Here is a 25,317-nt window from a genome sequence, read left to right as displayed (position 1 = left end):
CTTTGGCCTTAGTTCTGGCTCCTCGCCATCATTAGTCCCTTCATGTTTCTTGACTCCTGTCTTTTTTGGCAACTTTGTTGGCTTAAATAGGTTGTTGGCTTAAATCTGCTGAACAGTTATTAGGCAGTACGTATGTGGTATTGGAAATCAGCTTCAAGAAGGCAGAAAAATCATAGGTGCTGGTGCTATGAACACAGCAGGTACAAATGTGGGGACAGAAGTATTGTTTCATTGCCAGGTTTGACAAGGGAAGGACACATTGGTATCTGGGTGACAGGGAAAGAGGTCAGTAAGCACTGAAGATAGGTTGGAGTGGACTGGAATAGCAGTATTTAGATGCACATCCAGGCCAGTGACTGCAATCGTTGTATGTGTTCCTTTTTATTTTTCACTTCCTCAGTCTCACTGGGATCATGCTTCATTGTCAGTGATGCCCGAATCAGGAAATCTCCAGTGAGTACATTCCACCCTTTGCCAAACCTCAGATTCTCCCGTCATTAAAGTGCTGCCAAAACCAAGGGTGACCCTTTCCGTACATTCAAGCTGCAATACACCCACTCTATGCTGTTAAACCTCAAGGGTTCAGTATGCTTAAAGGTGCCACAACTGTTGTTCCCAGTACTACTGGAATTTAAAAAAAATCTCCCCAGAGCTGCCTCTGCAAACTCTTTGACTTCAGTTACATCTTCCCACACAGTTTCCTTGGGCAGCTCTCCAAGAAAATAACTGAGGGCCTTCCCCATGATGGTCCCGGAAAGCAAAAATAAGTGTGACACACGAGAAAGAAATCCTTTCAAGTTTTCCTTTTTTATAATGTCCTTCATCGTATTGTGCTGCTGAAGAATATCTACAGAATTCTCTGAGAACTTTATCCGAGAAGCACGTTAGTGCAGCTCCATCTGGCCACAAGATGACGAGAGAGCAACAACTTGTGACATAGCACCACTTCCTATGATGTGACAGTAACCTATCACACAGTCAGGCTTTAGCACTTATACCAACCACCCATCCCCGGCCCTCAACTCCCCACCACTCCCCCTTCAGGGTCTCTGATTCTACCCATTGTTCTAGTACTTTGCCAGTCACATGACTGGGACAGCCCTAATGGGACTGGGTAATTTAGACAGGGCTGGGCCCCACTATTCTAATTTGAATGGGTTATTTGAGGAGAATTCTGCTTTATTTAACTCCTAGGTAATGTGGCTGATCTGTTTCTTGAAACAAAAACAAGAGCAACAATGGAATGTGTAGACTCCTGTAAACTGGAGTTGGCTGAGGGATAAATATTGGCCAAGAATTTAGGAGAATTCCCTTCCTCCTCTTCGAATGCTGCACGATCTTTGCCAACCACCCAAAAGGGCAGATGATGTGCCTGTTTAACAATTCAATGTGTCCATTAGCTGTCACGCTCCAGCAAATATCTGTACCGATATGCACAACACTGTTATCACACTTTCAGGTGATTGGCTCTGATTCCAAACAAGTGGAAAATTGAAATTCTGCCACTAGGTAATTTCGCCAATAATATAAAGCTGATCTTAGACAGATTAAATGGGTTACAAAACTGCTATGTTGAGTTTAAGTAATGGAACACTCCTGTGTAAAATCATGATGTAACACAACATAAATTTTCTTCATCATTGTAAAATTTAATATAAAATCATTTGCCCATCCTTGTCTGCCTTGGCTTTTGGTTATTGATCAAGCTGTAAACAATCTCAACTTTCAAAGTCCTACTGATGGTGTTAGGTTAGGAATTCCACTGGCTGTATAAAGTTGATTTGGAGATGCCGGTGTTGGACTGGGGTGTACAAAGTTAAAAATCACGCAACACCAGGTTATAGTCCAACAGGTTTAATTAGAAGCACTAGCTTTTGGAGCGCAGCTCCTACATCAGGTGGTTGTGGAGTACACAATTGTAAGGCACAGAGTTTATAGCAAAAGTTTAGTGTGATGGAACTGAAATTATACATTGACGACTTGAGCGGGTCCGTGATCCATAATCCTTTTGGGATCTTTCTAAGAACCACCACAAGAGGTCCATTGTTGTACTATTGTTCAGTGATCAATGGTCAGATTAGTGAAGAAAATCTCCTTTTTGAAGCAATTGGTTAAGTACAAGATTTATTTTCTTCTGCCATCTGCTGTGGTTCTTTCGGACGTTATGTTGGTTCTTTCTCACAGCCAGATCTGATTTTTATCCCCTTTCCATTCTCATTCCAGTGCAGATTATATAACTGAACGCCTTTTCAACCTCTTGTGTGCAATCCTTGTACTTTCTTCAATGCTGTCTCACGCACAGCACTCTTTAATCTACTGAACTCTGATTTTCGTGAGGATGTTTGTGTTGAAAGTAATTTGGCAATTGTTTCGTGAAGAGTTTTATTCATCCTCTCCTCCTAAATGTTGCAGTTGCAATCTTTTGGATAGAGTTATACATTGCATTCTGTGTTGTGATAGGCTTTTTACATACATTGAACCAAGCAACAATGTCAGAATACTTTTGGGTTTTTTTAGTGGTGACATGGATAGAGGCCCAAGTTGTACAAAGCAGATGCATTCAGTTTTGGGTTTGTAGCTTGTGCTGTCTTGGCTGATCTCAGGCAGGAGAGAAATTGGGATGTTATATTGGGTTCTGGAAAGAGAAACTTTATATTACGTAGTAATCCCTGCCAGAATATCAACATATATAGAAATCACTGATTCTCTGTTGCGATGTCCTGTGTGGTTGAATAGGGTTACCAAATCCTGGTTGGCCATATCTCCAGAGGTTTGATCAATGGCTCTCTGCAGAAATTTGGCTGAGTCCCTTTACGGAGATTGATTTTAAACTGGCTTTCGTGCGGAAAACTTTCATGATTAGGGGAGCTATCTGCTGGTAGATGAAGAATTGAGGGAAATGAATTGTGTAGGGGAGAAGGTATGGAAGGGACCCATAGATAGGGATGGGACAAAGAAGGAAGAAACTTTAATTTTCAGTTAAACCTACCAAAATGGCACCAATAATTAATAGTAACATTGTAATAAGTTCCCCTTGTGATCAACAGTAATATACTCACTAATGGCATTGAGTCATAGAGACTACAGCACAGGAAAAGGGCCTTTGCCCCATGAAGTCTGTGCCAGTCAATAACAACTATCTAATTACTCTAAGTGAAAAATCACACGACACTAGGTAATAGTCCAACAGGTTTATTTGGGAGCACTAGCTTTCAAAGCGCTGCTCCTACATCAGGTGTACTCCACAACTACCTGATGAAGGAGCAGCGCTCGGAAAACTAGTGCTTCCAAATAAACCTGTTGGACTATTACCTAGTGTTGTGTGATTTTTAACTTTGCGAAAGTGGGTACTGCAGATGCTGGAGATTAGAGTCAAGATTAGATTAGTGCTGGAAAAGCACAGCAGTTCAGGCAGCATCATGAAGGACTTTTGCCCTAAACGTTGATTTTCCTGCTCCTCGGATGCTGCCTGACCTGCTGTGCTTTTCCAGCACTACTCTAATCTTGACTCTGATTTGTAACTTTTTCCACCCTAGTTCAACACTGACACCTCCATATCATAATTATTCTAATCCAATTTTCTAGTACTTGGCTCATAACCTTGTGTGCTTTGGCATCGGAAGTGCATGACTAAATACTTAAATGAATGAATGATTTGTTGTCACGTGTAACGAGGGAGATACAATGAAAAGTGTTCTGTTGCCATAATCTGACGCCATTTTAAGGTACAAAAGAATAAAAAGGAAGTACTTAAATGGAGTTCCTTGGCCGGGAACCCAAACGCACTCCAGGACGTCTTCTTCAAGGTCCCCACTCTAGGCCTCTCCCAGCCAGGGCACTCCCCAACCCCCGCTCTGAGCCTCCCACAGTCAGGACCTCCACCTCACCCTGCTTCCCACCCCCTGCTCTGGGCCTCCCACAGCCACACAGCCAGGGGCCCACCCCCTGCTCTGGGCCTCCCACAGCCAGGAGCCCACCCCCTGCTCTGGGCCTCCCACAGCCAGGGGCCCACCCCCCTGCTCTGGGCCTCCCACAGCCAGGGGCCCACCCCCTGCTCTGGGCCTCCCACAGCCAGCGGCCCACCCCCTGCTCTGGGCCTCCCACAGCCAGGGGCCCACACCCCTGCTCTGGGCCTCCCACAGCCAGGGGCCCACCCCCTGCTCTGGGCCTCCCACAGCCGGGGCCCACCCCCTGCCCTGGGCCTCCCACAGCCAGGATCTCCTCCAGCTCCGGGCACTGACATTGCTGCAGTTGATGACCTACTGCCATTCCAGGAGTCTGCAAGTCAGGTGTGACCACTGATACCACTCTGGCCTCCCAACCTGACTCCAGTGAAACATCCAGTGAAGGGAATATTATGAGGGTTTCTCTCTCCTCCATCCTTAGACAGTGAGTTTCAGATTCCCACCATCCTCTGGGTGAAAGAAATTTCCTTGGCTCTCCTCTAAAGCTCCTGCTCCTTACTTTACACCTATGCCCCTTTGTCCTTGATCTCTCCACTCAGGGGGAAGGTTTCTTTCTGTCCATCCCACCTGTGTGTCTCAATTTTATACATCTCAGTCATGTCCTCCCACCTTGGTCTCCTCTACTCTAAGAAAGAAAACTCCAGAATATGCAATCTATCTTCATAACTATCTTCATAACTATCTTCAGAACATGCCCAGTGCTAACCAGAGATGTAAGGTTCAGGGTGCTTTGGCTGTGGAAAATCAAGCAGAGTCTGAAGAGAGGAGCCAGGGGTTTGTGAGCCATCACACAGTACAACACAAGAGGGTCTAGCCATTGTGCAGATGACTGAAGGCCAAGGCCACAGGCATCTTTGCAGTAGTGGGCACCTGTCACCAGTACCTACACCCTTCTGCAGGAAGATCTGCCCATTTGGTTCTGCAGTGCCTCGTGGATCCAGGGAGCCAAGCTGCCTGAGTCATTGGATTTATCTCTACCACAGTGTCCACTCCAGTCAAACAGGCCACCCACTGGCCAGAGCACCCCTGGGACAACCAGCCAGATTCCTGACCATGGAGGGATTTCACCTCCTCAGGGCCCAGCTCATTCAAGACCACAATTCCCAAGTGCTATGAACATTCACTTCCCTACATCATCTCCAGGGCTGGCTTATGGGTGACAATGTGTGCCCCAGAAAATATGGCTAATGCCCTCATTGTGCAACACACCAAACTGATGTCCCACAGCATTTGTAATGGTGCCCATGTATCTGCTAGACCCATCTGGGGCGGCATGGTGGCTGAGCGTTTAGTACTGCTGCCTCACAGCACCAGAGTCTCAGGATTGATTCCAGCCTCGGGTGACTATCTGTGTGGAGTTTGCACATTCTCCCTGTGTCTGCGTGGATTTCCTCCGGGTGCTCCAGTTTCCTCCCACAGTCCAAAGACGTACAGGTCAGGTGAATTGGCCATTCTACATTGCCCATAGTGTTAGGTGCATTAGTCAGAGGGAAATGGGTCTGGGTGGGTTACTCTTTGGAGGGTCGGTGTGGACTTGTTGGGCCGAAGGGCCTGTTTCCACAATGTAGGGAATCTAATCATCACTGAACAGAAAATCGGTCTTCTGAAATGTAATTCTCTGGCCTGCTTGCGAGGTGCACTCCAGTACTCACTGGCAAGGGTTTCCAGTGTCGTTGTTGTTTGCTGCATTCTGCACAACCTACCTCAATGACAGGTGAGGACGTAGCAGCAAGAGATGAACAAGCCTCCTGTCTCCTCAGGCAAGGAATGAGGAACATTTGAGAAAGATACTGAGGGAGATGAGAATGATGATCCTGCTCATGAAGAAGGCATGGCAATGGTGAGATGTGGCAGACAATCCTGAATCAACTTAATAAGAGCTACATTTGAGACCAAATGTCTTTGGAAGAACATATATGGACACAGAGACAGAAATCAACTGTGATTGAGAATTGTTCCTGGCCTGAAAGGAATGTTTGCTTTCTTACATTTAGACTTTGTGTTCCTTTATCTGATGTTCAATGAGAATTATTTTGTTACCTTTGTTCCAATAACCTCCTGTTCAAGTTCAGGCTGGATCAGCATAGAATTATGTAGGAGTGCATTGGGGCTATACATAACTTCCTCAAACAGGCCACCCACTGTAAGCAAGGGACATACATCTGTTGCAGATATGTAGAGGACAACACAATGGTGAGTGACTCTCCCAAAACCATTTTGTGTAAGATGCCACTTCCCTGAGGTGGTGTTCCTCCTAGAGACTGGCAGCCTCAGCACAATGGGTAGACCTACACATGGAAGGGCCCATAGTGTTCAGTGCCCACGAAGGTTGGCTGTAAGAGAAACAAAACCAATCAGAAATCTTAACAGGAAGCGATCCCCTAATACAGTACACTTGCATACAGTGTTGGTTCGACACTATGTTCACCACTGTGCAGCCAAATTGATTTCAAGGTTCTTTCATTTTTTGCCTCCTACTGCTACATCTGGGTAGATAGCTGCAGCTGAGTTTGAGAAAGCCTGTTGATTGCTTTGGTCTCTGAAGCCTCTGTCTTTGGTGGATATGTACAGTGGCCCACAGCCTAGAGGCTTCCAGCTGCTAGGGATCTCCTGCACAGGTTCCAGATGCAACCTCCTCAGGATGGCCTGAGTTTGGGTCCCTGGTAGATTCATAAGAGTCCTAGAGTCATATTCTCTTGGATTGGGAGTGGGATCTGGATGTTGCACAAACCCTTCAATCCAACCAGTGCATATTGACTATAATCCCAAACTAAACTAGTCCCACCTCCTGCGCTTGGCCGATATCCCTCCAGACCTTTCTTATTCACGCACTTATCTAAATATCTTTTAAATGTTGTAACTGTACCTGCATGCGACACTTCCTATAGAGGTTCATTCTACACATGACTTTAAAAAAAAAGTTGCTCCTCTTATCTTTTTTAAAATCTTTCTTCTCTCACCTTAAGAGTATGTCCTCTAGTCTTGAAATCCCCCACTCGAGGGAAAAGACACCTGCCATTCAGGAGACCTCTGGGGTACTCTGAGGTTAGATTAGATTACTTACAGCATGGAAACAGCCCCTTCGGCCCAACAAGTCCACACCGACCCATCGAAGTACAACCCACCCAGACCCATTCTCCTACATTTACCCCTTCACCTAACACTATGGGCAATTTAGCACGGCCAATTCACCTAACCTGCACATTTTTGGATTGTGGGAGGAAACCGGAGCACTTTCTCAATAGTTCCAATGCACCCAAAGGCATTCCTTACCCATTAGATAGTTACCAGACCTTAGGGGCTGCTCTCTCATTAGAGAGAGAAGCGACTGATGGTGATTTAACCTGAGGGCTACCAGACCTCAGGCGAGGGAAGGGAGGTTAAGAAGGAGAGTCTGCCATGGTAACCTCAAATTGGTGATGAGAATTAAACTCACGCTCTTGACATTACACTGCTCTGTAAACCAGCAATCCAGCGAACTGAGCTAAACCGACTTCCCATTAGATACTATTTACATATACTTGAGGCACTGGGAGGTCTCCAATAACTGAATGGACCCCCATTGTACATTGGCCAAAAGACCTTAGATGGTGGTCTTTCCCCAAAGCACCTTGGAGGCAGCTGCACCAAGTTTTAGTGCACCCCTCTATCTTGGACCTTGGAATGTGCCAGTCTGGAGTACACGGTCAAGGCCAACTTATTGTTCTGGCAGACCAATAAGTGTTGGGTGGACCAATGAGTGTCTTTCACTGAATTGATGGTCCTCCAGGTGTAGTCGATGTTTGTCTCTGTGTGCGTCCTGGGGAATAGCCAACGTGTCACAGAGCTGCTCAGGATGAACCTTGACAAAAACCATTGCGTCACTCTCCAGGCATCCTTTGCAAAGGCACATCAGAAGGAGATGTGTGACAGTCTCTTCCCCAATCGCAACTGTTTCGAGGGCAAGATGCATTGGTGCAGGGAGTCTGGGCATGCAAGAAGGATCTCTCAGATAGTGCCCATCTCACCACCAGCCAAGCAATGTCTTGGTGCTTGTTGGAAAGTTCTGGTAATGAGACATTGTGCCAGATGACTTTGACAGTTTGCTCGGGGAATAATGTGACAGGATCCACCTTCTCCTTTTCCTGTAGGTTCTCAAGGGTCTTACATGCAGACCACTGCCTGATGGACTTATGGTCAAAGGTGCTTTTTTTTGCAAATTTTGCCACAAAGGACAGGTGATACGGAGCAGCCCAACTTGCCACCATAGTGAATGTCTCTGTGTCCCTGCACTGGTGGGGGATGGAGAGGAAGACCTTGAAGTGGATTCTTTGAGCAAGCTGACTTTCCTCCTCAGAGGTGGTTCTTGAGGTGATGCTAGAGATGGACCTGTGCTTGGGCTTCTCTTGGATTGGGAGTAGGATCTAGATGCTACGCTGAAAAATATGATTTGTTCATGTCGCCAGAAATCACCTTTACCTGAGATGGTTGCAAAATGCAACTACTTGACATACAGCTGGGAGTAGCAGAGTGCAGGTTTTCCCATTGCATGAAATGTCCAATCTCCTCTCCAGCACAAGGATGGTCCCTTTACTGTCGAGCTGTTCTGTAAAGAGACACAGCCTTATGTTAGCAGTGACCCTCCAACCCCTATCTGACTTCGTTGTGCATCTCTTGCAGAAGAAGAGAAGCATGAAGAGACATTCACGTAGGTACACAAGCATTATATCTGTACTGACAGATACAGATGGAAATGTAAATATCCAGAGCTGGATCTTCAGAGTTAGAGTAGCTTCAAAGCAATTAAGTATTATATGAAGCATGTGCCGTAGATAACTGTGGAGGTGTTAATCCAAGAACCACTTTTTGTAGTTGTGTCCTGTCCAATGCTACATTTCAGTGAAACCATAGCAGATCTGTAAGTTCTCCTCATTGAGAAAAAAGATCAGTGAAATTTTTCAATTTATTCAGGTGATCTGAATGAATCCAGGCATCTGCTACCCCTGCCCCTATGATGCATGATCAGTAGCAGCTCCTTTTACAATTTGAAGAGTGAACCCGTTAGGTGTGTGAGAGCCAGTGCCAATGTGGTGTTAGTCATACAACATTGGTATGATGTTGTTAATTGTAACACACTCAATGAACATGAGGCATTTTGCAGAGATGCCTGGTCCCAGTCTCCTGTGTGGCAGTCGTCTATAGTGGCAAACTTACAATACTAGCTCACACTCATAGGGGCATGAAGCATTGAGTAAACAGTGGCACCTCATCTGGCAGAGAGCAGCAGATTACTTATCCTAGCGTAGCCCTGGAGCCAGATTCGCTTGCACAGCTATGACTGCTGATCTCTGTAGGGACTGGATCCAGGATGCCTTCGTCGGTGAAAATGGCCTCTTGTTTCCATCCCATGGAAAAAATGAATCCTTTTCTCTCCCAGACATTCTTAGAGTCATACAGTACAGAAGAGGCCCTTCAGCCCATCAACTCTGCATTGACATGTTTGCACTAATTCCACTTTCTGGCACTTGACCCACAGCCCTGAATGTAATGACATTTCACTCATCCACGTATATTTTAAAAGTTGAGAGATTTTCCTCCTCTATTACCCTCCGAGGCAGTACATTCCAGATACCCATCATCCTCTGGGTGAAAAAAATTCCCTCAAATCTCCTCTAAACATCCTGCCTTTCATGTTCAAATTATACCTCCTTTGACCAAGAGGAACAGCTACCCCTATCCACCCTGTCCATGTCCCTCATAATCTTGTATATTTCCATTAGATCCACCCCCATCAGCCCTCTCTGCTCTAAAGAAAACAACCTGAGCTTATCCAGCCTCTCTCCATATCTAAACTGCTTGATCCCAGGTAGCATCCTGGTGAATCTCCTCTGCACCCCCTCCAGCATCAACACATCTTTCCTATAGTGCACTGACCAGAACTACATACAGTACTCCAGCTGTAACCTAACCAAAGTTTTGTACAACTCCAACATAGCATCCCTGATCTTATAATCTATGCCACAATTGATAAAAACAAGCATCCCATATGCCTTCTTAACGACCCTAACTAACCTGACCTGTTGCCTTCAGGATCTGTTGACAAGCACCCCACGATGCCTCTATTGCTCTGAGCTTCCTAGTATCCTGCCATTCATTGTGTACTCCCTTGTCTTGTTACTTCTTCCAAAGTGCATCACCTCACATTTTTTTTCAGGGTTAAATTCCATCTTTCCATCTGACCAATCTGCTTGTATCCTCTTGTAACCTCTGACCTCCTTCCTGACTGTTGACTATTGGCCAAATCTCACGTCATCCACCAACTTACTGATCATTCCCCCACTCCACATTCTTCTCACCTATATCATTTTTTACATATATAACACGAACAATAGGAATCCAGCACTGTGACATGCCATTGAAAACTGGCCCCCAATCACACAAACAACTGTCTATCACCACCTGCTGTCTCCTGCCACATAGCCAGTTTGGATCCAACTTACCCTGTACTTTTACCTTCTTTATTGGTCTCCATGTGGGACCTTGTTGAAGGCCTTGTTGAAATCTATATAAACTGCACCACTCTCATCTGCACACCTGATTTATGTTCTGAAAAAAATTCAAGCAATCTGGTTAGGCGTGAACTCCCTCTGACAAATCGATGCTGACTATCCCTGATTTAACTGTGGGGAAAGCATTTAGGGAAGCAAGGAACAACTTCTGGTCTCATCTCAACCATCTCCAGGGATGGTTGAGGGCATCCAACAGAAATTGAATGATACCCCTGTTCTGCAAACAGTGAAAAGCTGTCCATGTGCCTTTTAAGTATGGTGCATAGAAGTTGGAGCCTAAAAGGTCTCCATGACCTTCAAAGCCTCCTAAATGTGAAATCTGGCATCCTACTTGCAATTGCAATGAGCTGAAGAATGTAATCACACAAGACCACCTGTCCCTCCTGGAGTAATGTCCAATCCTACCATTTGTCTTAAAAATAAAAAGGTTTTTCCTCATTTAATACATATAGAATCCTCCTGCACTGCAGGAGAGCTAGTCACACTCTGGCTGATCTCCATTCTCTCCGTCTCATCTTGGATCTGTTTTTTTTGTTGGATCCGGTGAGAAAATGATCATTTACCACTTTCAGAGCTGTTACTTTCTCAGATGAGACCACTAATTTGTGTTTTCATCTGACTGCGAATCATTGTCTACTTCAAACTAACAAACATGTTTAAGATCTCAGGTTTACATCCTAAGAATGCATATGACAAACAGTACAACAGAAAATTGGTAAATTTGGGTTAATGACAAACTGTTGTTGAACATTCCACAGAGTGCATGAAATAGCAGATATTGTTATGATAGGTCCCTTATATTTCTCACCAATCCACCTAAACATTAGTGCATTTTGGTCACCAAACATTATTAAAACTTTGCCTCTTTCCTGAGAGACTCTAATTCTTAAACCTTTAAAAATGTAAGCTTGGAACTCATTCAAAAGCTTCTTCAACTCTTAATGACACAATGACCTGAATATTGACGTGTACATGGCACGTAGAAAACTCAAGAAACTAGAAAAAGGTGCAATGGTGGCTGTTATAATAATGGGATTAGCATAATAGAGAGACTTAACCTAAGTGCAGGAACCGGGATATAGAAAACATTGAGTAAATGGGAAATGATAAAGACAAGAAGTTACTTGTGGGAGTGGTGTACAGGGCTCCTAGCAGTTGGATGGACTATAAACAAAGAAATAATGGGAGCTTGTTAGAGAAGTACGGTAATAATCATGGAAGATTAAAGTCTACATATGGACAGGAAAATCATATGGGCAAATGTAAGCTAGATGAAGAATTTATGTGCTGATGTTGGACATTTTCTTTATTATAAATGGAGGTAAACAGAGAGCAGATGGTGCTAGATCTGGTATTGTGCAACAAAATGGGATTAAGCAATGACCTCAGTGAATGTGCCCCTAGGTATCAGCTATCACAATATGATTCAGTTTTCAGTTTGAGGGAGAGTAGTGGGTTTAAGGTGAGTATTTTAAACTTTAATACATTTAAGACAGTTAGGAGAACATGAAAGCAGAGCTAGCTAAAATGGACCAGCAAGTTAGGTTTATGGCAATAGAGCTACAGCAACAGACATTTGAAGAGCAATTTCAGAACACATGCTTTAAAATATTCCGAGAAAAATTCCAAGGAGAGGACATCCTATCCATGATTTATTTTAAAAAAGTTAAAGATCATATCAGACTTAAAGAAAAAGCATATAATTAGAGTATGAGCCAAAGATATCTGGAAATACAAATACAGACAGCAAAAGAGTTTTTATACTTATTTCAAAAAATAGTTAACAAAATGAGCATTGTCCTATAAAAAGCGAGTCTGGGGAATTGTTAATGGAGAAAAAGTTGATAACAGATAATTTGGTATTTTGCACCAGTCTTCACCTCAGAAAATGGAAGGGCAGAAAAAAACTCAAGAAAGCTACAATCACCAGGGGAGTGATACTGAGCAAATGGTTGAGTATTGAGTTGACCAGTCCTGGGAATTTGATGGATGTCATCCTAGTGTCTTAAAGGAAGTGACTAATGAGAGATTTGATGTGTTAGTGTTAACTTCTTGAACTTTGAGATACAGGGAAGGTTGAATTCCATTAAAATGTGAATGTAACTCCATTATTCAAAAATGAAGTGAGACTTACAAAGTAGGAAACCACAGTAAATTTAAAGCAAGATATTGTGGATGCTGGAAGTCTGATATAAAATCATGAAGTGCTGTAGAAACTCAGCAGGTCTGGTAATATCTGCAGAGAGAGAAACGGTTATTGTTGTGAGTCCAGTATAACTGCAGAAAAATGTTGACAGACCTGCTGAGTTTCTCCAGCATTTTGTTTTTTATAGGAAGAAACTACAGATCAATTAGCTTAACATCTGCCATGGGAAAATGTTAGAAGCTACTATTAAAGATGTTATAGCAGATCACTTTGCAAAGTTCAGGGTAATCAGGCAGTCAGCATGGTTTTGCGAAAGGAAAATCATGTTTAATTAATTATTGGAGTTCTTTGAGGAAATAACATGTGCTGCGGATAAAGGAACCCAGTGGAATGGAAATACTGCATTAGATTTCCAGAAGGCATTTGATAAGGTGCCACAGCAAAGGCTGTTACAGAAAATAAAGGTTCATGTACTGGGTAACATATTGGCATGGAAATAAGATTGGCCAGCTAACAGTGAGCGGGCACACATGGGTCACTTTCTGGTTGACATTGATATAATGAGTGGTGTGGGATCAGTGCTGCTACCTCAACTTCTAAAGTTTCAACTAAACAACTTAAGTGAAAGAATGAAAAGTATAATTGCTAGATTTGCTGATAACACAAAGCTAGGTAGGAAGGCATGTTGTTGAGACAACATTGGAAGGCTCCGAAAGGATACAGATAGATTTAAGTGAATGGTCAAAGATTTGGTAAAAACAGTACAATGTGGGGAAATGAGAAAGTGTCCATTTTTGCAGGAAAATTTAAAAATAAACATATTATCTAAACTATGAGAGATTGCAGAGCTCTTATGATGCAGAGGAATCTTGTTATTCTAATTCTTTAATTGCCAGTTACAGAAAGTGATTAGGAAAGCTAATAAAATGTTATCGCTTAATGAAACAAGTTTGAATTTCAAAATAGGGAGCTCATGTGAAATAACTGCACAGAGGCTGTTTTCCATCACCAAGTCACCCTTTATTCACAGTCCATGGACTCTGACCAGCAAGCTCAGAGCTAGTCCCTAGAGTGAGGAGACTCTGACACTCATTTTTACATCTGTCAGCCAAGGGTCCCTAATTGGGGTATTAACCTGGGCCAATCAAGGATCTCATACTCAGACATCCACTTGGCCAACCCTGTTCCAATCATTGATCACCTCCATCCCAGGTCAAGGATGTAGGCCCATTCTTTGTCCTGTAGCTTCGCTTGAGACATTTTCACCTCCGGTCCGGTTCCTCTGACTCTGACATGGGTGGCATGTAGCAGGCCGTAGCCCTCTTGTGCTTACCTTTCTTCAGGTGGTAATGATATCGAGGTTGCATCCATCACAAACTCTGAAGTTTCTTCGATGTGGGATGAAGGGGGAGAACCCACAGTTTCTGACAGCCTTTCCCCACCCCACCCCAAATCATTCAGGAATACCTGGGTTAACCTGGTGCAGAGCGTTCTCCCCACCATTAATTTACAGGAGCTATCCCTGTAGTTGTGTAAGGGATGGTCCTATAATCAAACAGGAACTGGGGCAATTTGGTGTTGAGTGAAGCTGTAGGCTGTTTCTTTAGGCCTGCCTTCAGCCTTTGGACTGCTCTTCCACCATTGGACAGTGGATGGTATGGAACTGTCCGAACATGCGGAATGCCCATTTAACTTGTGACCAATACTTCTGGGAGTCACAATTGATGTTCACTGCTTTTCAATCATCATTTCTGATTTTGATGAATGAACTCTGTGCACATTCATCCACAATGACCAGGACCATTGAGCCCATGAAAGGGCCAGCATAGTTGACAAGTAACCAAATAGGGTTTGCCTGGCCATTCCCATGAATGTTGGAGCTGCTGGAGGTAATTTGAAAATAAGCGGTTGAAAATAAGATGGAGATGAAGAATTTTCTTTTGTTGAGGTGTTAAACTACCTATTCGAGGCTGCTCAGGGAATCCCTGATTTGGAGATGCCGGTGTTGGACTGGGGTGTACAAAGTTAAAAATCACACAACACCAGGTTATAGTCCAACAGGTGTAATTAGTTAATTAATTAATAAATAAATAATTTAATTAAACCAACAGGTTTAAGCTAATGTGCTTCCAATTAAACCTGTTGGTCTATAACCTGGTGTCGTGATTTTTAACAGGGAATCCCTGATGGACTCGACCTGTAAACCTCCTTTGGTTTGTCCCTGAGATCGTACTCTGTGGTAGTCTGGAATATAAAACTCTTACAGACTGTTTTAGTTTAAATTATTACCTTTTATTTACCAATGAATTGAATTGAATTGAATTTATTGTCATGTGTACCAAGGCACAGTGAAAAGCTTTGTCTTGTGAGCAATACAGGCAGGTCACAGAGTTAAGTAGCATAGATAAGGAAATAATTGGTAAACAGCAGCAAAAACAAAAACACAGGTACAGGCAAATGTTAAGAATTTGTGAGTTCATTCAGTATTCTAACAACAGTAGGGTAGAAACTGTTATGAAACTGACTGGTGTGTGTATTCAGGCTTCTGTACCTTCTCCCCAATGTAGAGGTTGTAGAAAAACACTGTCAGGGTGGGATGGATCTTTAAGAATGCTGGTGGCCTTTCCTTGCAGCGGGCCTGGTAGATGGATTCTGTAGATGGGAGGTTGGCCTTTGTGATTGTCCAAGCTGAGTTCACCACTCTCTGTAACCGTCTCTGATCTTGAATAGTACAGTTGCCATACCAGGTAGTGATACTTCCAGACAGAATGCTTTCAATGGCACACCTATAAAAATTGGCAAGGGTATATTCACCATCATGCCCAGTATCCTCAGCTGCCTGAGGAAGAAGAGTCATTGGGCCTTTGTAACCAGTGCGCCTACATGAAGAGTCCAAGAAAGCTTGTTGTGGATGACCACTCCCAGGAGCTTGACACTCTCCACTCGTTCCACCTCTGTGCTATTAATGTGTAGGGGGCATGAGTAACATCCCTCCGAAAGTCAATAATGAGTTCCTTGGTTTTGCTGGCATTGAGAGCTAGGTTGTTCTCAGTGCACAATTTTTCCAGGCCTTCCACCTCCCCTCTATAGTCTGTTTCATCGCCATTTGAGATTCAACCGACTATGGTGGTGTCATCAGCGAACTTGTAAATGGCATTAGTCTGGTATTTGGCAGCGCAGTCATCGGTATACAGTGAGTACAGTAGGGGACTGAGTACGTATCTCTGGGGGGTTCCAGTGTTGAGTGTTAGTGACAATGAAATATTGTCCCCAGTCTTCATTGATTGTGGGCTGTGGGTCAGGAAACTGAGGATCTAGTTGCAGAGACTGAGATTTAGTCTGAGATCACTAAGTTTAGTAATCAGTCTCAGGGGGATAATAGAGTTAAAGGCCGAACTGTCGTCAATGAGTAGGATTCTTATGTAGCTGTTCTTGGTGTCAAGATGTTCTAGGGAGGAGTGAAGGGCAAATGATATGGCATCTGACATGGATCTGTGGTTCTGATAGGCAAATTGGAGTGGGTCAAGAGTAGTGGGGAGGTTGGAGTTGATTAATGCCATGACCAGCCTTTCAAAGCACTTCATGACCACCGAAGTTAGGGCCACTGGGCGGTAGTCATTGAGACATGCTGCATGAGCCTTCTTAGGCACAGGGATGATGTTGGCCCTCTTGAAACAGGCAGGGACAGTGGCCTGCTGCAGGTAGAGGTTGAAGATGTCTAAGAAGACCCTGCCAGTTGATCTACACATGCTCTGAGTGCACGGCCTAGTGCTCCGTCTGGTCCACCGCTTTCCTTGGATTCACATGAAGGAAAACTGATCTGACCTCTGATGCAGTAACTGTTGGGATAGATTTGTGAGGATGGGATAAATGTTACACTATAACATAGGTACCTACAAGCCAGGCTTGAGCTAAGGTTCTAAAACCATTAGTAGAGTAGCGGAGCCAGCTCTTACACCTACGAGCTCTCTCAGGCTACTTCCCTTATTGCTGCACACAAGCTGGCTTTATACAGAATTTGGTATTAAAATTACAAAAATGCCGCATGTCCTGAATCAGATCAGTAAAAATAAAATGGCAAAAGTTTGCAAAGGAAAAGAAACACATTGACAGGTCTGTGTACGCTTGACTAATTAAGCTACATGCACATCAAAGTGGGAACCCTGGATCAAGCCAGGCCAGATGATCAATTGTTTTGGCTAGTACATCATATGAGAGACTAGTCTTAATTACGTTGAAAGTTCATGAGGTAACCTCACTCAGCTAACATGTCCAGTATCATTGTCCTACAAAATGGCTTTTTCTTTTAAAATCATTTTAGATTCCCAGAATGCAAATTAAATGCATAACATTCCTGGATCTTGGGCTCCAGGGAACAATACATAAACATTTAATTCATGACAAGCCAGTGTTCAGTCAAATAACAGCATAAATAGTTAAACTTTCCACCAGCTTTAATCGTGTCTCTCTCTCTCCCTCTCCCCCTCAGTGTCCCTGAACCCTTCAGTCAGTGAATGTAATTTACAGAAGAATGTTTTCTCTCTCTCACTTACCCATGAACATCTTCCAACTTTCAGCCTTCATGTTTTCCTAGCCTGTAAGGGTAATGAGACATTCACTTCCCAGAGCAGTCAAGGTAAGGGAGCTCAGCTTCATAAATTCAAATCTGCTCAGTGTGATATACATGAATATGGATCAGGATTGTTCTATTACATGCATATTCCATGCAGCTTATGAAATTACAAGTTCTTTTCCTATTAATTGTGAGTTACGTTATGAGTCCTTGATATAAATCAGCAAGTTAGTTATCCAACATCCTATTGTGAAATATGCGCCTCCAGCCTCCAGCGTGAGAAGGAAGTACTGCCACACATTCCACAAGTGAACAAATGTTATCACCTTATTTACAACGATCCATTGACAAGAAGAACAGACGTCCCCAATTCTTCTGAACAAGTACTTTCCCGCATTCTCTGCAGCAAATGTGTCACATCTAAGGCTACACGCTTTCTCAGAGGGTCTTGAGTCTTTGGAACTCTCTTCCTTTCTTTCTCAATAGGTGGTGGAAGTACAACATTCAAATGTTTTTAAGACAGAGGTAGATAGGTTCTTCTTAAGCAAGGGGATGACAGGTTCTCAGGTGTAGATGGAATTGTGGAGTAATCAGATGTACTATGGATAGTAGAGTGGGCTTGAGGGACTGAGTGGTCTACACTTGATTCTAATTTGCATACTTATATATTCATCTCAGTCTGAATCTAGTTTAGCAGCAATACTTTCTTCCTAGGTTTGGACTCAATGTTGGATGATGGTCAATGGCGGAGATTAAAGGAACAGTTTGTTCCAGCTGTTCACAAGAGCTCCAGGGATTCTTGACCAATCCCAGAAAGACCCTGGATAATCTGGAAGGGATAATGACAGTCGCAAAATTCATTGAAAGCTCAGGCCCAAGGGGAATCCAGATGAATGAAATCCGAGAGGGTTGTTATGATGCGTAGGAGATGTATCCCAATGCAAATCTGCATTATTGGGAGAGTGGACGGAAAAATTAGTGATGAATTGTACTATAGCACAGGAGTTTAACATTCTGCTTCTGTGTACATCAATGTGAAGGATATCAATGAATAAAACACTTTCCATTTCAGGTACAAAATGTCAGTATTAAGCACTCTCAGACCATGGAAAACCGTGTCTGTTGGAGAGTGGAGCTCACTGTAGCTACTCTGCTACATTAACGTGCATTAACCCTGTGTGACATTGCCAATTCCCTTGATAACCACCATCATAGCCTCTTTGATTGAGATTGTCACTTCAGTGCCAATTAGTGTGTAACCAGGACAATGCGTAGAGTGAAATTTCATTCCATAGTGTTTGAATCCAGTCTTAACTGATAGTATAAAAATACAGTATGCTAAACCATTGCATCAAGAATTCACCTTTACAATGTAAGCATACAGATAGGGAGAACACTTGATTGCAAAGAAACCCTTTAAATTTATTGTATTGTTATCACCAGTGGTTAACATTTCAAAAAATAGCAGGCCAATGAAATTACTGGACACTGCTTCCAACAATTAGCTAAATTGGTACCATTAGTTCATCAATGGTAAGTGTTTACCACTCAAAACTGAAATGGGAAGCAGCAATAGAATTGCTAAACTGTACTGCCAAAAATATGGTTGATGTGCTTGGAGAAACATCCAAAATTTAAAAATCATGCACCTGAGCAAGTTGCAAAGAAAAAGATCAATTATCCAATTTTCTCAAACACCGATAGCTGAACTCCAAAACCGACTAAACCAGCAATGTTCACTCATCTAGGAATGTGCACTGATCATTAAGGTTGGACATAATGGCACGGTGGCTCAGTGGTTAGCAGTGTTGCCTCACATTGCCAGGGACCCGGGTTCAATTCCTGCCTTGGGCAACTGTCTGTGTGGAGTTCGCACATTCTCCCCGTGTCTACGTGGGTTTCATCCAGGTGTGCCGGTTTCCTTGCACAGTCCAAAGATGTGCAGGTCTGGTGAATTGGCCATGCTAAATTGTCCGTAGTGTTAAGTGCATTAGTTAGGAGTGAATATAGGGGAGTGGGTCTGGGTGGTTGCTCTTCGGAGGACTTGTTGGGCCACAGGGCCTGTTTCCACACTCTAGGGAATTGAATCTAATCATAACGGAATGAATAGATGAAAATTCTATAAATGGTGCAGGTTATAACTAGGTAAATGAATGATAAGATGTCAGCAGATATCCCCAGGGTGAAGCTAATTATGGGGGTAAATAGAGTTATGGATAGGCAAAAGATGACTTACAGAGGATTACAGACAGTGTTACAATACAAGACAGACAGCCAAGCCAAATCAGCCTTTCTCCCTCAGTATTCAGTAAAACTGCATGTTGAAGGCCACCAAATAGTCACTCCAATGGTTCCTGAATTTTGAATGACCAATCCCAGACATTGTGAATAATTAATTTCCAGATTCAATTTTGCATCTTAAACAAAAGACTTAACTGTTTATTAGATACACAACATCTTGACCAGAGAGAAAATTAAACAGCATGATAAATTGATTAATGTCTGTGCTTTAAACCAAAATTTTTTTTCCATCCATTCACACAAAAGGCAGTAAAATATAGGAGAGTTAGACCAAGTAAGAAAACAGAGAGTATGAAAAAGCACAGGAATCTAACTTCAGACACAGTAGACAAGACGACAGTTATGAGAGGGGGGACAGTCAATGCAGGACTGAGGGTGTTGTGCTTAAATGTGCCCAGTACATGAAACAAGGTAAATGAGCTTATTGCGCAGATTGAAATTGGCACATATGAAGGTGTGGGTATCACAGAGACATGGCTGCAAGGGGATCAGGACCAGGAACTCAATATTCAAAGGACAGGCAGATGGGCAGAGAGAGTGGGGTTGCTTTGTTAATAAGAAATGAAACTAAAAATAGACAGCAAGTAGTGATAGAGTCAGACGGTTGGAATCTGTGTGGGTAGAATTGATAAACCACAAAGGAAAGAAGACCCACAAGTCATTTCCAGTGCTCAATTCAAATTGATTGAAAAATAAAATTAAAATGGAAAATTAGTGAGGGTTCAAAGGACGGGTGCAGGATTTACAGATAGGTTATAATATAAAGATTTTTTTATTTTATGTATTTTTGCTTGTGAACTGAAACTGGAAAAGAACTGTTTTTAATGTCAAGGATGTTGAAGGATTACTGCCCTTTTTTTTAAAGAAAGTAAGTGACCTGCTAATCATTTTAAGTGCTATTAAAACAGCTGTTTGTGCTAGTGGTGGAAAGCCAAGCTGCAGTCTAGGGGTTTTGGCAGCAAGAAGTAGCTAATTGGTCTATAGACTAGTGACCAGTTATTGATAACAAAGGTCTTCTGCTGGCCAGCAACAAATGTGATTGGCTCCCAGGTGGCTGAACAACTTGGTAGTGTGTATGTTTGGAATAGAAGCTATCAGACCTCTGGAAGGGAAGGAGCTGTTCTTGCTTTGCATTAAAGAGTATATGAAACCTGAAAATAGACTGTTTATTTCTCCTCATCAGTTGCTGGAAGGTGTGACTTTTAATTACTAAGCCAGAGACCTTGTGTAAGAGTGAGCAAGTCTTACCTGGAGAAGTAAGATTGAGAAGCAGTATTCTGATCAACATAAGGATCATTTCAGCCAACCCTGTGAAAAGGGATCCATTCTTTCTCTCTATCCAAAACACCCATGTATTTTTGTTGTGTGTGTGTACAGAGATATAAAGAGATTACACTTTTAGGTAGTAGACTTGATGGCTGTTATCTGTTAATCCATATCTAAAATCTATTTATTTGTAATAAATAGTAATTCTTGTTAAATAGAGAGATCTGGTCCATGATTTTTGTTAACCTGGGTCTAAAAGACATGTGAATTGGGTGTTCTGTGTATTCGTATAAAATCTTTAACTTCTGTTAACTGGAAATTGTGGGCTTGATTTCCAGCAAACCATCCCAATAAGGTGTCACAATAGTCAGGTACATGTTTATAAGGACATAAGATTAAGGACTGATGTGAGGGATTGTGGTGAGAAGGGGGTCAGTTAACTTACTTGGCTGGGTGGTTGGTTTGCGATGCAGAGTAATGCCGACAACGTGGTTTCAATTCCCACACTGGCTGAAGTTACTATGAAGGACTCTTCTTCTCAACCCCTCCCCTTGCCTGAGATGCTGTGACCCTCAGGTTAAACAACCATCAGTTACCTATATCAAATGAGAGAGTGGCCCTATTGTCTGGTAAGACTATGGCAACTTTACCTTTTTCTGGTTAACACCAGATTGTATCATTACAGTATTATGAACAAGAGAACATTAACAGCTGGCTCCCAAAGTTGTAGCCAGATTGATATGATACAGTGGATGGATTTGTTCAGATGGAAAATGATGAATAAGCTCAGATTAAAGATAGATATCGTTCTATATATGCATTAGTTTATAGACAGGTAAATGGTTCTTTATATTCATTCATTCATTAACAAATAGGTGTATGGTTAGAAATGAATACGGTATTATAGATAAATGCAAGGTTGTGAATAAATGTAAGATTGTAAGTAATTATTGAATTCAAGATTGGAATTTGCCAATTTAGCACCATCCTACTTTAACACAGTTGCAGATCAATGCAGTAATTTACTCATACAGCAACACTGCTAAGGTTATGCCACCATTTTACAATTTTGCCAAATGTGCTTGTAATTTAACATAATTTAACATTTAGTACAATTCCACCTCAGCATTTGTTATCAGGATGCCATTTTCACCTAACAATCATTTTCTTTCTTTCTTTCCTTTCCTGTCTCCTCAGTGCTATTCCTGCCTATTGCTTCTCAAAGGCATTCTGACTAAAATCTCTGGAACTCCTGTTCTCAGGAAATTTTTCTTTCATTGCATGCATCAGCCAAAAACACTTTTATTTCCAAGAAGATTCAATAAACAATGCCGAAGGGGATTATTTCCCTAATCATCAATAACAACAATCACTAACACGCTGGCCAGTCCCGTATATGACAGGCAGGCAGAGGAGATATACCTCTGGATATTCAGGAAATACACGTGAAGAACTAGCTGGTCTAATTCCAGAACATGTCGCTTTGTCCCGGAATGGAATAAGTATTTGAATTGTTTTCATTTGTGGGTTTTAGAATGAAATGCAAGTAGGCTAAATTTTTTTCAAGAAGTCACAAGAATACCATTCGATATAATGAGTGGTTTAACATCAATAAGTATTTGTTTTCTTTCTCATATCATTCAAGAGTTGCAAATAGAAATATGTAAGGATTGATGCTCCAAACTCCTACTCCGAAGAGTATGTTCTTAATGGGGAGAATTCATAGATTCAGAGACTTATTGCATGAAAAGAAGCCATTTAGCCTATCGTGTCTGCACTGGGAATTGGCTTTTTGGTTTTATCTACTTGCACCTCATTAAACCTTGCAGACCAAGTAAGGTTCCAATCCATGACAGCCAAAAAAACAACCAAAATGATACAGAATGATACAGTTATAGACATGATGCCCAAAGCTAACACTGCTTTTTGTTGTGTTTTGCAGGGCCCTGCTGCTGTGACATGCTCTAAGATGAAGGTATGGAAGGTAGTGGTGGTCGCCTCAATGCTCTTCAGTACCATATTTTCAGCTCTTGTTTTCAGAAACATATCCATTAGAGGGAGAACAATTACTCCATCCTCATCAGAAGAGCAGCAGTCCCAGGACCCAAGACTGCCACCCAGCCCCCAGTCTTACAAAGTGAAATGTAAGGGACCAGTACCTTTCCCTGACACATGTGGAAAGGTACATATAGGTCAGCTCATAGTATCAACAATGAGATCTATTGCACAATGAAAATGCATTTCTATTGCAGTCTTATTTATGGATTGACATTAATGAGGCTTCTATATTCATGATTGATGCATTATCTGTTCTTCACTGAAATGGGTATTGAAGTTAATTGCAGTGCCTAATGGACGTAGCACTGGCTTTATAAAGAATTAAATTTTGTATCACAACAGTAGCAAAGTATCCCACAAGTGCAGGATTAATTGTGCATTAGTGTTCACATATTGAGATACACATGGACTGAGAGTGTGGTGCTGGAAAAACACAGCAGGTCAGGCAGCATCCGAGGAGCAGGAGAGTCGACGTTTCAGGAATGAGCTCTTCATCAGGAACACATAGGCTATCTAATTCATAGATCTCTCTGGTCTTTGTTCAAGATAAATGCTCAGATTCCCACCTGACTTCCCAGCAACGTTGATCAAAGAGAAATTGAGAAAACCCTGGAAAATCTCAATGACAGTATTCTTTTCATGGTTTCCATGCCTTGTCTGTCCCAAGACAGTGGTCAAAAGAACCTTTTTTGGTACAGAAACTCAACTCCATTATTTTCATTAAAAATTGAGGTGACAATCCAGAAAATATAACTTTGTATCCTGTTTTACCTCAGTTTGAAAGCCTTTTCTGAATACCTCTGGTCTTTGTCTGTGTATTAATTCCCATTTTGCAATTAGCAGCAATGCGATGCTAATTAGATAGTTATAACATTTCAACTTACACCCTGCTTTACTCAAGATAAAATATAAAATATTCTATCTTCTCTTTAGCACAACAGCGGTGTGCAGCTGGAAAGATACTCCTGCCCCATACCAGTTGTTTAAATGCCTTTAAAATGATCATTTATCATTGAGAAATGTAAATAGAATTGTATTTGTTACATGTATCTACTTACCCCAGAACATTTTACATGGGTATCTATTTCATATAATAGTAATTCATGTACCTTTTGCTTATTCTATCAGTATTGTTATTATTTTAATTTCATAGTTATCTGCTCTGAATTTGGTATTAATTACAATGCCTATTATACGTGTTGTAGGGCTACCTGTTATATAGGTATCTGTATTCTGCACACTACCCACAAGCATCTTAAATGGTCATTTGTGTGTGCATTGTTGTACACCTCAATGTTTGTGCTTATAAATATATGTAGAATGTAAGTCTAGCAAAATATACCATTCTGTTCATTCTGACTTACATACTTCATAAGGAACTACTGTTAGGAGAAGTTAACACATATGTAACTGTGTTGAAAACTTTAACATACAAAGCAAGCAGTGATTATGACATTCATATCTGTAAAATGCTTTTTAAAAAGCAGAGAATGAAAAGAAAAAGGGAAAATTTCAGTAGGTTAATAACTTCTTCAGTCCTGAATACTAAATGGATGGTCAACTAAATGAATTAGATGGATTTTAAAGGTGGCAACTGTATACCAGACTGGTCCATTAGTGAAAGTGATGATGACTATTAACCATCCACATAGGAAAAGGTCAGTGTTAGCAGTTGTTAGGAAAGACTCTGGGGTTCTCGATTATAAACTGAAACTGGTTTATGTCTCTCCCTCCTCTTTCTCTCTCTCTCTCTCTCCCTTTCTCTTGCTGGTATGAACACTGTTAGATTATTCTGAACAGGTATGGGCAATCTAGGTTAGACATTCAAATATCTGGGGGTTTTTTTTTGAGAGGTTGCTACACAATTTACTACCTGCCTCCATCAGGTAAAATAATAATCTAGATTTGGTATGTTCCCTCCTCAAGCACATAATTGTAGTGTGTGGCCAAGTGGGTCACACCCTGCCTTTTCTTTCTTCACTTTGCTGTCTGCCTGTGTACACGATGGCAGCAAACATTAAAGGGAAGCTGTACTGAATAATATTAGTGAGCTGTAGGCAAGAGGATATTGAAAAGCAGGGAACAGAGAGGGTTCCAGCATGATGGATAAGTTCTGGAGGTTTTAGGGGTGGAACTGGGTAAGCAGAGTGATGCTGCGGTTCTCTGGGGGATGGGGAGACCCTCAAGAGTCAACCAGAGAAGGGATTTGTCTGAGCAGAGATTTGGGGAAATCATTTCCTGGAATCAGGACCCAAGGGCTATGTTGCTCTGCCATGTGTAAATCAGGATCTCACATGGGTGGTCAGGATCAGTGAATGCAGCTATACAAGATATCCAACTCCTCACACCAATCTCTCTCACACGTCTCAATGCCACACATCTCCATTGCTCACCCAACATTATTCCCTGTCACTCAGAGCTCATATCTAATATCTGGTTACTGCACTTCATTCTCCTAAA

General features: G+C 42.1%; 1 protein-coding gene across 6 annotated transcripts in view; it reads left to right on the top strand.

Annotated features, from left to right (window-relative positions):
* Nucleotides 1-25,317, top strand: part of nrtn (neurturin) — a 140,215-nt gene that overhangs the window by 99,375 nt on the left and 15,523 nt on the right. For 4 of the 6 annotated variants that reach the window (XM_043721082.1, XM_043721083.1, XM_043721084.1 and 1 more), the window contains one exon: nt 22,742-22,991. In XM_043721082.1, coding sequence (XP_043577017.1) covers nt 22,769-22,991 — 223 coding nt within the window. In that variant the 5' untranslated portion in view covers nt 22,742-22,768. Of the gene's footprint in view, nt 1-17,224; nt 17,296-22,741; nt 22,992-25,317 lie in introns of those variants that run through there. The other 2 variants (XM_043721080.1, XM_043721079.1) reach the window with 2 other exon arrangements.

The sequence above is a fragment of the Chiloscyllium plagiosum genome, chromosome 31, assembly GCF_004010195.1.
Source record: "Chiloscyllium plagiosum isolate BGI_BamShark_2017 chromosome 31, ASM401019v2, whole genome shotgun sequence".
Lineage (NCBI taxonomy): Eukaryota > Metazoa > Chordata > Chondrichthyes > Orectolobiformes > Hemiscylliidae > Chiloscyllium > Chiloscyllium plagiosum.
Note: the sequence above shows the minus strand (reverse complement) of the source record. Positions and strands in the feature narration are given on the sequence as shown.